This window comes from Zalophus californianus, chromosome 10, assembly GCF_009762305.2.
Source record: "Zalophus californianus isolate mZalCal1 chromosome 10, mZalCal1.pri.v2, whole genome shotgun sequence".
Classification (NCBI taxonomy): domain Eukaryota; kingdom Metazoa; phylum Chordata; class Mammalia; order Carnivora; family Otariidae; genus Zalophus; species Zalophus californianus.
Window position 1 is genome coordinate 88698407 of NC_045604.1, and position 15644 is coordinate 88714050.

A 15644-nucleotide genomic window follows, 5' to 3' on the forward strand; every position below is an offset into this window, starting at 1 on the left:
ATTCCGGGGCACCAAGTGACATCTGTGACTCAGTCTATTGCATCACATGGGGTAGCAGCTCACTGGTGGATGTTTCTAAGCCTCCACTTTGGAACGTCGTAGTGGCAGCACTGGGGACAAGGAAAGATCTGGCACGGCCAAGTGACGAGGGGAGAGTGATCAGAGTCAAAGCCAGAGAGGGGCCTGGCCATGAGGGGTAATTCCCATCAGGGCATGTGGGCTTCATCCCGGGAGCTTGGGAGAGTCACTGAAGGATTCTAGGCAGAAGAGTGGCGCAGTCGGATTCACTCTCTTTGCCTGTGGCCGCACAATGAGCAACACTGGAGGCAGGAAGGCCAGCAGTCGGGAGGCTGTGACAGTGACCCGGGGGAGAGGTGGCATCAGCCTGCGTGTCCGTCGTGATGGCTCCCACTGAGACGCACTTCCAACCCCCACCAGTGGCAGCAGAGGTTTCTGTGGCTTGGCTGGGGGGCCACGTGGGGAAGGAGCTCAGGACCCCAGCAGAGCCTGCTGGGCCTCCCCTCCCCTCCTCGGGCCCTTGGGAAGGAACACTTAGCCTCCCCCTGAAGCCCACTTGCTGCACACCGTCCCAGGCTCCGGTCAGGGGCCAGTTCCTGAGGGTCTGGAGAGTAGCCACGTTAGCGAACGGCTCCCCACAAAGGCAGGGATGTGCCTTCGCCGGACCCACCGCTGACCTCGGGACCAATGTGGCAGAGCCAGGCCTCTGACAAGGCTGGCCCCAGGTCCTGAGAGCAACCAGCAGGGACTCCAGAGACACACTGGGTGACTAAGTGAAGCCAGTGGCTCTTCAGCCTCAGGGTTTCCTGTCCGTATTCCTTTCAGGTGTGGAAATCGGGGTCCCTGGAGAGACTGCTCTGAGAACAGAGTTCCGAGTTCTGTTATGCCAATAAGTGGTTCCAGTCCGCCCCAGCTCCCTTTATCCCAGGACCAGAATCACGACTCGAGGCACTGGCCTCCCCCAGAGATGGCGTCAGGGCTGGCTCTGTGGGCCTGCCCTTGATCTTAGCCGTGCACGCGGCAAACAGCCTGTGTGGGTCATTCCGGCAGACCCCAGCAGAGCCCAGAACACAGAAAGGAAGATGGCTGGGAACAGGGGGTGGCTGCTCTTCAGGTCCAAAGCCCCACTGCCCCTCGGCCAGTAGAGATTTGCTGTGGGGTTGCCCATCCTTCTGGCCGCTTGTTTGAGGGGAAGCAGCCTTATGGGAATTAAGCAGAGAAAGAGAGTCAATGCCAGCACTTGGGAAGTGCACACATTTCCCGATTTTCTTAAAGCACAAGATTCCAGGGCGTCCCCTCTGGTCTACTTCCCAGAGATCATATGGAAAAGCAAGTGTCACAGCAAAGAAAGCTCTGGGGACCAGCTATTCCTTCACCCAAAGCCAGCAGGAGTGGAGGCAAGCGGTGGCCTGCGGGTCCCATTCCTTGCGCTTTGAACGTGAGCCGGGCAAAGTCCGAATGCTAGTGCTCGGCCCTGGAGATGGGGCTGCTGCCAGGCTGGGGGGTCTGGCAGGTCTCTTCACTTGTTTATCTGTTTGAATTTCGCCCTTGGTGTCACGCAATAGACAAGAAGAGTGAATAGCCTTTTGAGAAGAGGCAGCTTTGACACTTCTTTTCTCCCCTACCTTCTACCCTCCATTCCCTTTTAAGAAGAAAAGAGCTAAATGTCACGTTGAAAATGGCCCATGAACTCCTTTGAAGCCTCACGGTAAACAAACGAAGCTTTATTATTTATTTCCTTTCATTACAAAAACAGGGCGCGGACAACAGACTGGACCCCTGGGCTCACCCCCCACGTTAAGCAAAGTAGCCCCAGAGAAAGATGGCACAGCTAACGCAGATGATGAGATTGATGTCCAGAAGGGTTTTCACGAGGGGGTTTTCTTCCAAGGAAACTATGACAGGTTCCGCTTTGCTCGGGGGCTCCTTATCCAGGCTCTCCATTCCACAGAGCCACAAGATGGCTCGCATCACTTTGGACCGCTTTGGGGTCGTGTCACCTAAAAGAACCCAAAGGAAGGTCATGAGGATGTGGGCTGTGTCTCCCAGAGAAGGGAGCAGAGGGGCCGACCAGCTGTGTTCCGTGCCCCGTGAGAAGTATTTTCCGTACCTTTTCTGGAAAGTATTCATGAATACCTAATCTGGAAGAGTGGTATTTTCAGACTTGTCATCACTTTCAGATGAAGAGACAGAGCCTCACTTGACTGACTTGGGTGAGGCCATGTGGGTAAGCAGTGGCAGGGGTGGGTTTAGAAGTCAAATCTGTCTGACTCCCTCCTCTCTATCACATTGCCTGCCAGAAGGCCCAAGGCCGAGAAGGGCACTCTTGTGGGAAACTATTTCCCCATTTGAAGCTGGGGCTGCAAGCTCCACGGCCTTTAGAACCGGGCACATGGTCAGGGGGAGCCACCTTGCTTATTAAACTTGTCAAAATATGAACCAGGAAAGATACTCTCATTTTTATTGAAACACACGGTCTTCTGGATCTATCTCGTTAGGTTGACATGGATACAAAGCCACAGAACGTTTTTACGTGTATGTACATGTATACTGATAGATGTAAAGGGCCACGTGTGATGGTAAATTGACAGCCCACGGCCGCAGGGTCATGGGGCAATAGGGGTGGGTGGGGACCTTGGCTCACTGAAGGGCACAGCCCAGGTCTGAAGGGCCTGCTTTCCAAGCTCCGGACAACGTGAGTCATGCAGACATGGGGGCCCAGTGTTGTTACATCTTCCCACGTTTCAAAAGGAGATGGAAATCTGGAATTTTATGTGAAATCTCCTGATTTTTCAATGTTAACGCACCTTTTATTAAAATGATAGGTGGACTATACCACAGTATGTCTGCAAGCTGCCAATTTGAAACCAGCAATTTAGAGAAAGCCAATAGCATTCCAGCCTACCTGGTGAGATTTCATGGGGATTGAGTGAGCCATGTTTTAGCAAGCACTCAACATGCGTTTGTTGTTATTGCTCCCCACTGAGCATCTGCTGAAAGTTAGAACAGATACTGGGGGCCAGGGGATGCTAACATTCCAAGGACACCCCCCTTCTGGCTGGTGATTTGGTAGAAAAATCTCCCCTTAAACACCTAATGCTCCTTGGGCTTCTACTGTAACCGAGGAGAGGCAACTCACAGCAGTGGGGTTTGGCTCTGTTTTCCTGAACAATCTCCAACTGGATGTTGGTGATGCTGGCCTCTGGTGTCCCATTCGGAGAGATGGTAAGAGTCTGGGGAGTTGCTGGTGGTACCTGTTCCTTCTGGACCATGGGGTCATGACGAGTAAACCAGGTCAGGCGGCTTACCTAAGGAGCAGAATGGATCAGATTAGGGTCCCCTGCTCGAACCCATGTTCCGCCTCACATGTGAGAATGCCCCCCCCATCACCGCACCTCCAACAAGTTCCAGCTCCCTGCCCTCTGAAGAATCAATGGACATTTCCCCCACGATTCCCCTGGCTTTCTTCGGCAGCCCTAATTCTGTTGGGATCTCACCCTCCTTCATTCTGGCCCCCCAGAGCTTAACCTGGGGCTTTTGGGGGACCCCCCCATCAGCCATTCAGCACGTGCATTTCTCTAGCCACAGAAACTGAACTGGTTCATGGGTAAACATGTGTTGAGCTGACTGCATCGATGGGAATCAGGAACTCTGCCAGAAATGCTGGGACAAACGTGTTTCTGCTTTTGCTTAATGAGCATGAGAAAAGATAAAATCCCTGGAAACTGCCAGCCCCACACGGCGCCTGAAAATTGGGGCAGAAATGAAGGATGGATTCGGATGGTCTTCCATCCCAAATCAAGCTGTCCCTAAAGCCCAACCCTGGATGTCCCAGCTTCTTGAACAATCAAACCATCTTCGCTGAGGCCAGTTTGGGTCAGTTTTCTGTCACTCGCGGCCAAGGATCTCAGTGGTTATATGGTATCAAACCCAAAGGTACCATCTCCTTGGAGGGCGACTCTGTGAACCAGCTCACGATGGACACCGAGATCAGAGTCACTGCAGACAGAATCATGGAGAAATACAGGTAATGAACATCCTTCACCACGGTGGGGCGGTCATCTGGCTGGTCACACCGAGGCTGCGGGTAAATGAAGTCCAGGACCAACCGAATCAAGCCTAGGAGAAGGCCCAAGATCAGACCTGAGAAGGCCCCCTGCAAATCAGAGCAAGGCCATCTTAGAGACGTCCAGGGTTACGGGGCAGCCTGAGCCTCTGCAGACCTCGATGAGCCATTTTCAAGAGCCTGCCTTTCTAGGGACGGTCGATGCAGGCGTCAGTAATTTGAAAAGGATTGCAGCTACTTATCTGTTTATCTTTCACACATAACTAATCACTCATGAATAATTTACTCATTCCTTGTGAACTTAGCTTCCTGTTTCATGACACAATGCATCGAAACAGAACCCCCATGGTTGCTCTTCAAAGGCCAGGTGGCCCCTTCCCCACACCTCCGTCCCCAGAACTCATCCTCCAGAATGCCACCAATGTCACTAAGACATCCTCATGGGTGATGAGCTACCTTTTCATTGGTCCATTTCCAGAAGCATCCCATGATGAAGACCACGGCCACGGGTGGCTGCAGGTAGGAGCTGATGGACTGGATGTAAATGAAGAGCTGGCCTCCCTGGCTGGCCTGGACCACGGGCATCCAGAGGATGGAGACCAGCACCAGCAGCAACACGAACACCCTAGTGCCAGGCGGAGAGAGCCCCTCATTAGCATGTCTTCCCCAGGAACACTTACTGCTCTTTCTCTGTTACAGTTTTATTGAGGTAGAATTTACATACCACAAGATTCACCCATTCTAAGAGTACAATCCTGTAACTCTGGGCGATGCAATCAAGTTTTACAAGTCCATTACTCCAAACAAGTTCCTTCGCGCCCATTTACAATTTATTCCTTATTTGCTCCTGTTTCTATGGGTTTGCCTTTTCTGGACATTGCACAGAAATAGGATTCAAAAACAGCATGGGGTCTTTGGCAGCAGTTTCCTTCACGTAGCATGCTTCTGAGGTTCAGCCATGCATCGTGCATGATCACAGTATGTCATTCTTTTTGTTGAAAAATATTCCATTGAATGGATCTACCAAGACATGCCACTGTTTATCCTGCGGTGGTCAGTGGACACTTGAGTTTTTTCTATTTTTCTACTCTTGTAAACAAAAGCTGCTAAGTGAATATTTGTGTTCGTGTCTTTATGTATTTCTGGGAATGCAATCTTTATGTAGACGTATGTTTTCATTTCTGGGTATGTTTTCATTTCTGGGAATGCAACTACTCGGTCATATGATAAGTTGTATGTTTAATTTTTTTAAAAAACTGCCAAACTGTTTTGAACAGTTGAACCATTTTACATTCCCACCCGCAGTGTTAAGAAAGTTCCAACTTCTCTATCTCCTTGTCGGTCTGTCTTTCTTTCTTTCAGATTTTACTTATTCATCAGAGACAGAAAGAGCACAGCAGAGGGAGTGGCAGGCAGACGCTTAACCGACTGAGCCACCCAGGCGTCCCTCTGTCTTTCTGATTATAGCCATTTTAGTGAGCGCGTCATGGTATCTCCCTATAGTTTTCTAGGGTTATGATCTCATTTTGCAGATCATTCTAGACCAAAAGTCCTTTGCCAACTACATGACTTGCAAATAGTTTCTCCTTATCTGTGGCTTGTCTTCTCATTTCCTTAATAGTGTCTTTTGAAATGAAAAAGTTTTAGCTTTAGATGAAGTCTAATGTATTTGTTTTGTTTCTTTTTTTCTTTTATGGGTTATGTTCTCAGTGTCAGACCTAAGAACTCTTTCCCTAACCAAAAGCTAAGATAGCCCTCGGGGCCCCAAGATGCTTATTAGCATGTATTTTACATAAGATTTGCATACTGTCCATTTTGGTCCCTTCTGTTCCCCCCCACTAGATTTCAGGACCTTACAGAAGCCTTAGTAGGGAAACCTTCCCCACCCCCCCACCCTGGCCCAGTCCCCAGAGCCCCTTCCTCCATTTTACCTGGCTAACTCCTATTCATCCCTCAGGTCTCACCCAGTCGAGGCTAGGGACTCCTCTGAATCCCTACATCTCCTGGCTCCTCCTCATAGCACTCATTGGGGTTGTGATTTCTTAATTATCCTCTCTCTTTAATTATCTTCTCTTTAGCTTTGTGAAAGCAGAAACTGAATCTTTGCTTTTCCCTGCTCTGCGTCCAGCCACCCGGCACATAGTAGGTGCTCAGCAAACATCTCTTGAATGAGTGATTTATTCATACAGAGTTTTAAGGAACGTCACCTTTGCCATCAGAAGAGGCTGAGCCTCCAGGATGAGTGGCTGGTCGGGCTTTGCCTCTGGGTGGGCTCAGCTTTCTCCTCCCTGGGTTTCTAAACTTTTCACTCTCCTTCCCCAGGCCCACTCAGTACAACCTTACCTGCCTACAATCATGAGCTCCTTCTCTGATGCCTGAGGCCGGATGTAATTCCAGAGGTCCATGGTGAAGATGGTGCTGGCACTATTAAAGATGGAGGTGAGGGAGGACATGAGCGCCGCCATCATCACAGCCATCATGAGCCCACGGAGCCCTGGGGGCAAAAGGGAGGTCTATGGGCCTCAAGCTTTTCCTGCTAACTGCTGCTGCCTCCACTCATGACCCCATTACCCCAGGCCCACAGCACCAGCTGATCTCAGTAGGTGCCACCGGGAGGAAGCAGAACTCAGGGGTGGGACCCATGAGGAGGGACAGGGGCTGGAGCAGGGAGCATAGCCAGGACCTGGGTTTTATTTGAGCGCCCTGGCTCTGGGGCTCAGTCCCTCAGCCCAGAGTGCACTCCCTCCTGCTGCCCTCCCATCCTGTCCCTCCCTCAGATCAGGGCCTGGCCAAGGTCTTCCCTTCCGGGAGCACCACGGGGACTCCATTTAGGGATGAGTGGACATTACCTGTGGGCAGGAGTTCCAGCACTAGTTTGGGATATGCGATGTCGGAGCAGCCAGAGGGGTTGCTACAGACCTTCAGGCAGGTTTCTGGATCTGCACAAGCCACTTCATCTGTGGAAAAAACAAGGCCCAGGGTGAGCAGACAGACCCTCTGAGCCCAGGCCGAGCCACTAGCATGGCCTGACGTAGGCCCATACCAGGAGACAGGATGACTGTCTATACCTGTATAGCTCAGTGAAAAAAAAAAGGAGCCTAGATTTTATAAACCACGACCTTCTTACTTAACCTTGCCCTATCTGTAAAATTGGGACAGTAATGTAAGTCTACTTTGTACGATTATCATGAGGGTTTGCCGAGATGACAGATGTAATGTGCTTGGCCCAGAAACTGATACGTAGGAAGCACTGAATGCACTTCGGCTGTTATTACTCTCACCCAAATAAAACTGAGACACCTAGCGGCCATTCTCCACAGCGTCCCCCATCAGGCTGCATCCCCCAGGCCCCCCGAAATGGGGACACAGGCAATTCATATCTTGCCTACAGTTCCTTGGGGATGCACAGGAGAATGCCATTGCCCCACACAGGGCAAATATTTTCCAAATCCCTCTTTTTCCCCAGCTCCTCAAGAGCTGTTCTCGTATTAGGCTCCTAACAACCCAGCTGTGCTAGCTGAATATCTCTCTCCCCCTCTTCCTGCATTTCTGTGTCGGGTCTTTGCTCTCCTGAGCAGCATTCTGATTTTCTGGTGTAAAGCCACCCAGCCTTCCTGGCATCTGCAGTTCGTCATCTCTTCCTAGTATGACGATGAACACGCCCCAAGCATACACGTCCATACTCCTGCTTGGAGTCCAGAGCATGAGGCAGAGCAGGAGCTCAACAAATTTCTATGGAACAGAGCTAGCTATCACAGTGCTTACTTCCACCGTTTCACAGATGAAGAATCAGGGCAAGGGACCTGAGTATAAACACCCAGCAAGGTCATGCCAGAGGCAGAACTGAAACCCAGGTCTCCTGACTTGAAATCCAATTTTTCAGAGAAGGAAGACCAAGAGAGTATATGCTTTTCTGTCTTTAATGAGTCTGGCAGGCACCCTACCCAAGACTTAGTCCTGGCCACTGGGACCTTCAGAACTCTGTATGGTCTCAATGGTTTGACACCTGCATCTGAAGGATACCTTTCTTGTCGCCTTCTGACTTCCTCAGCTCCTGACATCTGAGTTAACCAATGCTCCTCACCAATGCCCCAATGCCTACCCAACACCACTCACCCCAGCTGGGCCACTTACTACCTCTCAAGTCTCCTTCACCAGGTGGACTGAGAAATAACTCCCGTAAATCCCTCCTGAGCCCCCTCTGCTCAATGCAAAGTCTTCAGTCCTTGCTTCTCATTTTGAAGGGTGATGGGCTGCCTGTCCGCATCTCGAACCTCAGTTTACAAGTGAACGTGAAGCCCTCCGCTGCTCATGCCAATTTCCTGCCTGGTTCCAGTGCATTATCAAGGTCATGATGACCACTTAACTGAGACCCCAAGTGTAGATGTTTGACAGTATCTCCAGATGAGGTTGTACACTTAGTCTCTATATTTTTACCTGCATTGAAACTGCTAATTGAATAAATATAACCACTTAAAGGACACCACAATTTTAAAATGCAGTATTGTTCTATCTTCTTTTTCTTTTTAATGTAATGTAAGACCTAAGAAATGGATATAGCCCTAGGCCCTTTCATCCACTGGGAAGTCCAAGGGCAAACTGGTCTTCATAAAATTTCTCCACACATTATTATGTCTTCTCAAAGGCTGAGACCCTTCGACTCACGAACATACACCAATGGGTGTTGTGGCCACAATTAATAATGCAATTGCTACCGAATAGAAGTAGATGCCTCCAAAGCTCTGGTTCAAGCCTTAGACAAAATTAAGACTGTAGACAAAAAGTGATATTTGAAGAGAAGTCCTGAGCAGAAACAAATCTTGAGAAAAATGCTTTTGACAGGTCAAAGTTCTTGGCTTTTTATGATTCTTCTGAGAAGTCTTAAAAGAAGATAAGGAAATAGTTTCATTCCCATGCCCAGAATGTTGTAAGGAGCCTCCCAGGTCAGGCAAAGGTCTTATTCACATTCAGATCATATGGACTTTACCTCTTTTTGTCCAAGAGCTCCTCTCTCTCTCTTTTTATTTATTTATTTTTTTTTTAATTTTATTTATTTATTTATTTGAGAGAAAGAATGAGAGAGAGAGAGAGAGCATGAGAGGGGGGAGGGTCAGAGGGAGAAGCAGACTCCCTGCTGAGCAAGGAGCCCGATGCGGGACTCGATCCTGGCACTCCAGGATCATAACCTGAGCTGAAGGCAGTCGCTTAACCAACTGAGCCACCCAGGCGCCCTCTCTCTCTCTTTTTAAAGATTTATTTACTTTAGAGAGAAAGGAAGAGAGAGAGCTTGAGCCAAGGACCCTGAGACCACGACCTAAAACCAAGAGTCAGTAGCCCAACCAGCTGAGCCACCCAGGCACCCCCAAAAGCTCCTCTCTTCAAGGTACACTGAGATGGAGCAAGACTCTCCCTGGAATATTTAATTAACTACATAGTTTAACCTTTGGTTGTTAACCTTAGGTTGTTTAACCTTCCAGACATGCACTTTTCAGCCATGAAACGTGACAGACACAGTTTACAAAGCATGTTTGTGGCAGTTGTCCTTGTCTGTTCGGCTTCATCCGGGGAGCCTGGGTGGCTCAGTTGGTTAGGCATCCAACTCCTGATGTCAGCTCAGGTCTTGATCTCAAGGTCATGAGTTCAAGCCCCATATTGGGCTCCATGCTGGGCATGGAGCTTACTTTAAAAATATATATATATATATTCATCCTAGGATATTAGTTGGCTAAGCTACAACTGAAACCAACAGCCTTATGGATCATTAACCCACCATTGAGTAACAACAACCTACCTATCTTGGGCTAATTAATCAACCATTTCATGTATGGTGTGGGTTCTCTTATCAGGCCCTCTGATAGTTGACATAAATGATGCTTCTGGGGGCACCTGGGTGGCTCAGTCATTAAGCGTCTGCCTTCAGCTCAGGTCATGGTCCCAGGGTCCTGGGATCGAGCCCCACATCAGGCTCCCTGCTCTGCGGGAAACCTGCTTCTCCCCCTCCCACTCCCCCTGCTTGTGTTCCCTCTCTCGCTGTGTCTCTCTCTGTCAAATAAATAAATAAAATCTTTAAAAAAAAAGGATGCTTCTGGCAAGGTCAGATCCAAACAACACAAAATCTCCTATTTCCAAATGCTAATATTCAATTCAATACAATTCTCACTGTATTCTTCACAACTCCATGGGGAAGATGTGGTTATTACACCTATTGTAAGGATAAGTAAATTGAGGCCCAGAAAGGTGGAAAGGCTTCCCCAAATCAAACAGCTAGTAAATATCATGAATAGGTCTCATACCCTTAAGGTATTCCAGAGCTCAGGCGGGGACGATTGGGTTTGTAAATGGGTACATTTCTAGACTTGTGTTTTACTGTTTTGGGGGGTGGTTTTGCTTCTCTTTTAATTTCCACTATGAGTCCTTTCAAAGTGTGTACCATTTATCAGATGGATAAGCGGAAGAAGGTGTTGTCCAGGCTCATTATAGCTCAATATTGGAGCATCCTTTTGGGTGGTTTTGGACCCAACTGAAGATTCAGGGGGAACTGGCAGAGCAGACATAGAGGGAGACATGGAAACAGGAAGGTAGAGTGACTTGGCCTGGAGCCTGGCACTTTAGGCAAGGGCTTCTCAATTTTGGGGGGAGCTTATTAAATTGCTGGGCCTCAACCTCAAGAGATTCTGATTCAGCAGGTCTTGGACAAGGCCTGAAAGTTTGTATTTCTTTTTTTTAATTTAAATTCAATTAACCAAGGTATAATACATCATTGGTTTTTGATATAATGTTCAGTGATTCATCAGTTCAGTGTAACACCCAGTGCTCATCATATCATGTGCCCTCTTTAATGCCCATCACCCAGTTACCCCATCCCCCCACCCACCTCCCTTTCTGCAACCCTCAGTTTGTTTCCTGGAGTCAAGAGTCTCATATGGTTTGTCTCCCTCTCTGATTTCTTCCCATTCAATTTCCCACCACTACCTCTTGTGTCCTCTGCACTATTCCTTATGTTCCACATATGAGTGAAACCATATAATTATGTTTTTCTGATTGACTTATTTCACTTAGCATTATACCCTCCAGTTCCAACCATGTTGATGTAAATGGTAGATATTCATCCTTTCTGATGGCTGAGTAATAGTCCTTTGTATATATGAACCACATCTTCTTTATCCATTCATCCATTGAAAGACATCTTGGCTTAGCATTTCTAACAAGTTCCAAGGTGACATTGATGCTATTGGACTGGGAACCACACTTTGAGAAACACTTGTCCAGGCCTTCCAACACACCATGCCCACCTCACCACCTCACCGTCTCCACCCTACTTCACTCTCAAATTCCTTTTGCTTATTGTTAGTACCATATGCTAGAGTGTTTTGATTTATATCTTATCTTGCTTTTTCATGAGTACCATACTCATCTGTTACATTAAAAAGTCCTTAGGGACATAGAGCATAGCATTATGTTTCACTTAATCATGATTGTTGATTGACATGATTGTTGGCTGTTAAGAATGATGGTCAAGATCTTGCTATTGATCTTCCAGACACTGACCCAAAGCCTGAAATGTAATTTGCTAAGAGAGACAATACCATCATTAAGAGCTGGGCTTTGGAGGCAGATGCACCCGGGTTCCAATTCCAGCTCACACAGCACTAGCCAGGTTAATTTCTAGGAAGTTACTTAACCTAGGAAGGGGTCTAGATTGCTCTTCCTTATGCACCACATCCAACCCATCATTAATCTTGTTGGATCCACTCTGAAACGTATTTTGAAACCACCCAGGGTGCTTGGGTGGCTCAGTTGTTTAGGTGTCTGACTCTGATTTCAGCTTAGGTCTCAGATCTCAGGGTCGTGAGATTGAGCCCCACATCAGGCTCTGTGCTGGGCATGGAGCCTGCTTAAGATTCTCTCTCTCCCTCTGCCCTTCCCCCCAAAAAAGAAAAAAAATGACCCATATGGATCAACTGTTGCCTCGTCCTCCTCACAGAGGCCATCCCTGGAAACCCTATCAAAAGAAACCCCACCAAGCATTCCCTGATGTCTCCCTGTGCCTTTTACTCACAGCTCTCAACACAACGAATGGCTCACAGCTCTCAACATAATCAATGAATGTCTCATTTACTTATTTCCTTATCTCTTGTGTGTCTCCTCCACCACTAGAATGTGAGCCCCACCAATGGCAGGGATTGTGTTTGTCTCGTTCACTTATGGATCCCCAGGGTCTCCCAGAATAAGGCCTGGCAGATCATTGGCTCTCAGAATCTTTGATGGACACATGAAAGAATAAATGAGTGGATGAGCTTCAGTTTCTTCATCTGTAAATGAAAAGAGCCCTAGGGGCGCCTGGGTGGCTCAGTTGGTTAAGCGACTGCCTTCGGCTCAGGTCATGATCCTGGAGTCCCAGGATCGAGTCCCACATCAGGCTCCCTGCTCAGCAGGGGGTCTGCTTCTCCCTCTGACCCTCTTCCCTCTTGTGCTCTCTGTCTCTCATTCTCTCTCTCTCAAATAAATAAATAAAATCTTTAAAAAAAAAAAAGAAAAGTAAAGAGCCCTAACAGTACCTACCTCATAAGGCTGTTTTGAGGAATAAATGAGATAATACATAAAATAAGAGTAAACACTTCTGTAGTGCTTACCTTGTGCCGAGAACTGCTTTAAGCCTCATGAAGGATTATCCCCATTTTATGAGTGAGGGAACAGAGGCAAGTGGCTTTCCAAGGTCACACCGCTAGGAAGTGGCAGAGCCAGGATTCTGGCTGCAACATTCAAATCAGAGTCCATATTCAGAAAGACCACACTCTCTGTAAGACTCTTAGCATGATGAACGTAGGTTGTTTAAAGCTATGTTCTTTGTTCATATGTCAAGCCTTACCCAAAAGCTGTGTATTTTCCATCAAGTCACCACAAATCCCAAATCCCAGGTCTTACTCTGACCTGGCTTTTCCCAAGTCTTGTGCACCTTCCCTGGAACCAGGACCAGTGACTAGGTTCTTCATGCCCTCTGCGCTGGAGGAGCGGGAAGCCCAGAGTCTAGCACCACGGAGAGCTCCCGCCCCCTTCCTTCCCCAGCTTTTTGCTCCTAAGGCTTATTGTCCTAAATTATTTAGACAAAACTTCTAGGCCATCCTACCCTTTCTTTACCTGTGCATGACACTGTGTAGGATAAAATGCAGGGGAGGGAGCTCTCTACCTACCTTACCCTCCCCTTTGAGTTAATAACAGCCTTGGTGGGTACAAGAGGAAAGCTCAGTGATTCAGAAAAAGAGGAGCTCTCTTCCCTACAGATCAGCAGTTCCTGACATCATGGTGACTCCCAATGACACCCTCCCCCAGTCCTGTTTATCCACACAGTGCAAATCTCATCACTTTACCACATTTAAAAAAAAATCTAAGGCAAATATTCTAGAGGCTTTGACACCCCTGGTTTTTGTTATGTACCCCCAAAGGGGTTACACTGGGCCAAACTAACCAAACCATTGAGCTGAAATACTAAAAAGTACAACAGGAACTCTCACATTAGTCTTTAAGAAACTGACATCTGGAAGCACAAGATCTTAGCCTGTAGTTTGTGGCTTCAAAAAAAAATTCTTTTAAGGCAAGGCCCCAAATAGGTCTCCCCTGTACTGGCCTGGGACATCTACTAGACATTCCTGTTGAAGCCTTGTTAGGAAACAGGATAGAGTCAGATGTCTGGATAGAGATGCCTCAGCCAAATCACTCTGCAGGGACTCCAGTCCCAATATCTGATGGCAGTCGTATGTTTAGAACACTTCATAGGGTCTGCGACTCAAAGACAGATGATCTCTTCTCCCCACTGTCTACTCACCTGGGAAGAGGACACGACTGACCATTCCAGGGAACACCATCATGAAAAGAGGCAGCACCTTCAGGTAGGCAGCCATCAGAGAGCCTCCTTTGGCATGGGACAGGTTCCTGGCAGCCAGAGACCGCTGAACGATCACCTGGAAAACAGTGGGGTGGTTGGAGGCCAAAGTGGCTAAGTGTGCAAAGCTTCTTGGTAGGCATCGCAGACCTGGGATCTTGGTTTGTCTAGCTTCTCCTTGAGGAAACATCACTTTCCTATTCCCAATCCCTGTGGTCCAGTTGAGGAAGCTAAGAATCCTGTTCCATCCCCTCCCTACTCCTTTATCCTGGGGCTGGACCTGGCCAATTCGATTTCTACATAGAGTTTCTCCACTTCTCTGGCTACCATGATCAGTTGAGGAAAAGTATGAATCCAAGGTGGGCCAGTTACAACTTCCCACGGAATTTCTTCCTAGAAGAGGCAAAGGAAAGAAGCACCCTACCACCTACAGCCTCCATTAGAATTGCCAACTATGAGAGGAGCTTAGACCACTGGCTGCACCTCTGCCATTGTATTTGGAAAGATTCTTTAAAATTCAAGTCATCTCGGGGTGCCTGGGTGGCTCAGTTGTTTGAGCATCTGCCCTCAGCTCAGATCATGGTCCTGGAGTCCTGGGATCGAGCCTCACATCAGGCTCCCTGCTCAATGGGGAGTCTGCTTTTCCCTCTCTCTCTGCCCCTCCCCTCACTCATGTTCTCTCAAATAAAATCTTTAAAAATGTGTATCACATAATTAAAAAAAAAAAAAAACCTTATCTACTGAAAAGGAATAACTTGTTCCAGAGTGTTTTCTGAGTAGGAGAGTGGTCCCCCAAAATCCTCCTCCAGCCTTCAGACTGAATTGACATGAGCCCAGAACTTTCTCTCCTATTTTTTTCTGCTTTGAGTCTTGAAGCATCTGCAGAAGCTACAGAGGCCTTGTTGAGTTACCAGAGCCTTTACAAGCCAAGCCGATTCAGTGAACTATGGACAAAGGGAATGAAATCGACTATAGGGGGTGTGGCAAGATGGCGGAGGAGTAGGAGACCTGGATTTCGTCTGGTCTCAGGAATTCAGCTGAATAGGGATCAAACCATTCTGAACACCTACGAACTCAACAGGAGATCGAAGATAAGAATAGCAACAACTCTCTGAACAGAAAAGCGACCACTTTCTGGAAGGTAGGACGTGCGGAGAAGTGAATCCGAGGCGATATTCGGGAGGATAGACGGCGGGGGAGGGGGCCTCCATTGGCCGCTTCTGGCAAGTGGTGGAGCCATGGAGCACAAAATCAGAACTTTTAGGAGTCGGCTCCGCTGAGGGACGTCGCTGCAGTGGCTAAGTGGGGGGTGGAACCCTCGCGGGACAGTGTGGTCTCAGGACCCTCGGGGTCACAGAAAGACTGGGGGTGCCTGAGTGCGGCAGAGCTCTCAGGTATCGGAGTGGGGAAGCCGGCTGCAGAGACGGAGCCGAGGCACGGGCTCTCAGCTCGGGGTTGCCATAAACTGTGATCCGTGGCCCAGTCGGGCCACTGCTCCTCCAGCAGGGACCCAACAAGCGGCAGAGCCGGGAGACTCCCCTTCCTCCCCAGGGAGGAGTGGCGCGGAAGTGCACCGCAGGGATCTGCTGGGTTTGGAGACTCCACACGGGGTCGGGTGCCAGAGATAGCAACGCTCGGTCACAGGCCAGGTGAGCACGGAATGCGGCCGGAGACCGGGGA

At 48.5% G+C, this 15644-nt stretch overlaps 1 protein-coding gene across 3 annotated transcripts in view; it reads right to left on the reverse strand.

Moving 5' to 3' along the window:
- Positions 1–1710: 1710 nt before the first annotated feature.
- Positions 1711–15644, reverse strand: part of SLC5A11 (solute carrier family 5 member 11) — a 45570-nt gene continuing 31636 nt past the window's right edge. For 2 of the 3 annotated variants that reach the window (XM_027613262.1, XM_027613263.2), the window contains 7 exons: positions 13908–14043; positions 6934–7041; positions 6428–6578; positions 4541–4709; positions 3959–4174; positions 3158–3326; positions 1816–2018 (listed from right to left, as the gene is read on the reverse strand). In XM_027613262.1, the coding sequence (XP_027469063.1) occupies positions 1816–2018; positions 3158–3326; positions 3959–4174; positions 4541–4709; positions 6428–6578; positions 6934–7041; positions 13908–14043 (1152 nt within the window). Of the gene's footprint in view, positions 2019–3157; positions 3327–3958; positions 4175–4540; positions 4710–6427; positions 6579–6933; positions 7042–13907; positions 14044–15644 lie in introns of all 3 variants that reach the window. The other variant, XM_027613261.1, reaches the window with a different exon arrangement.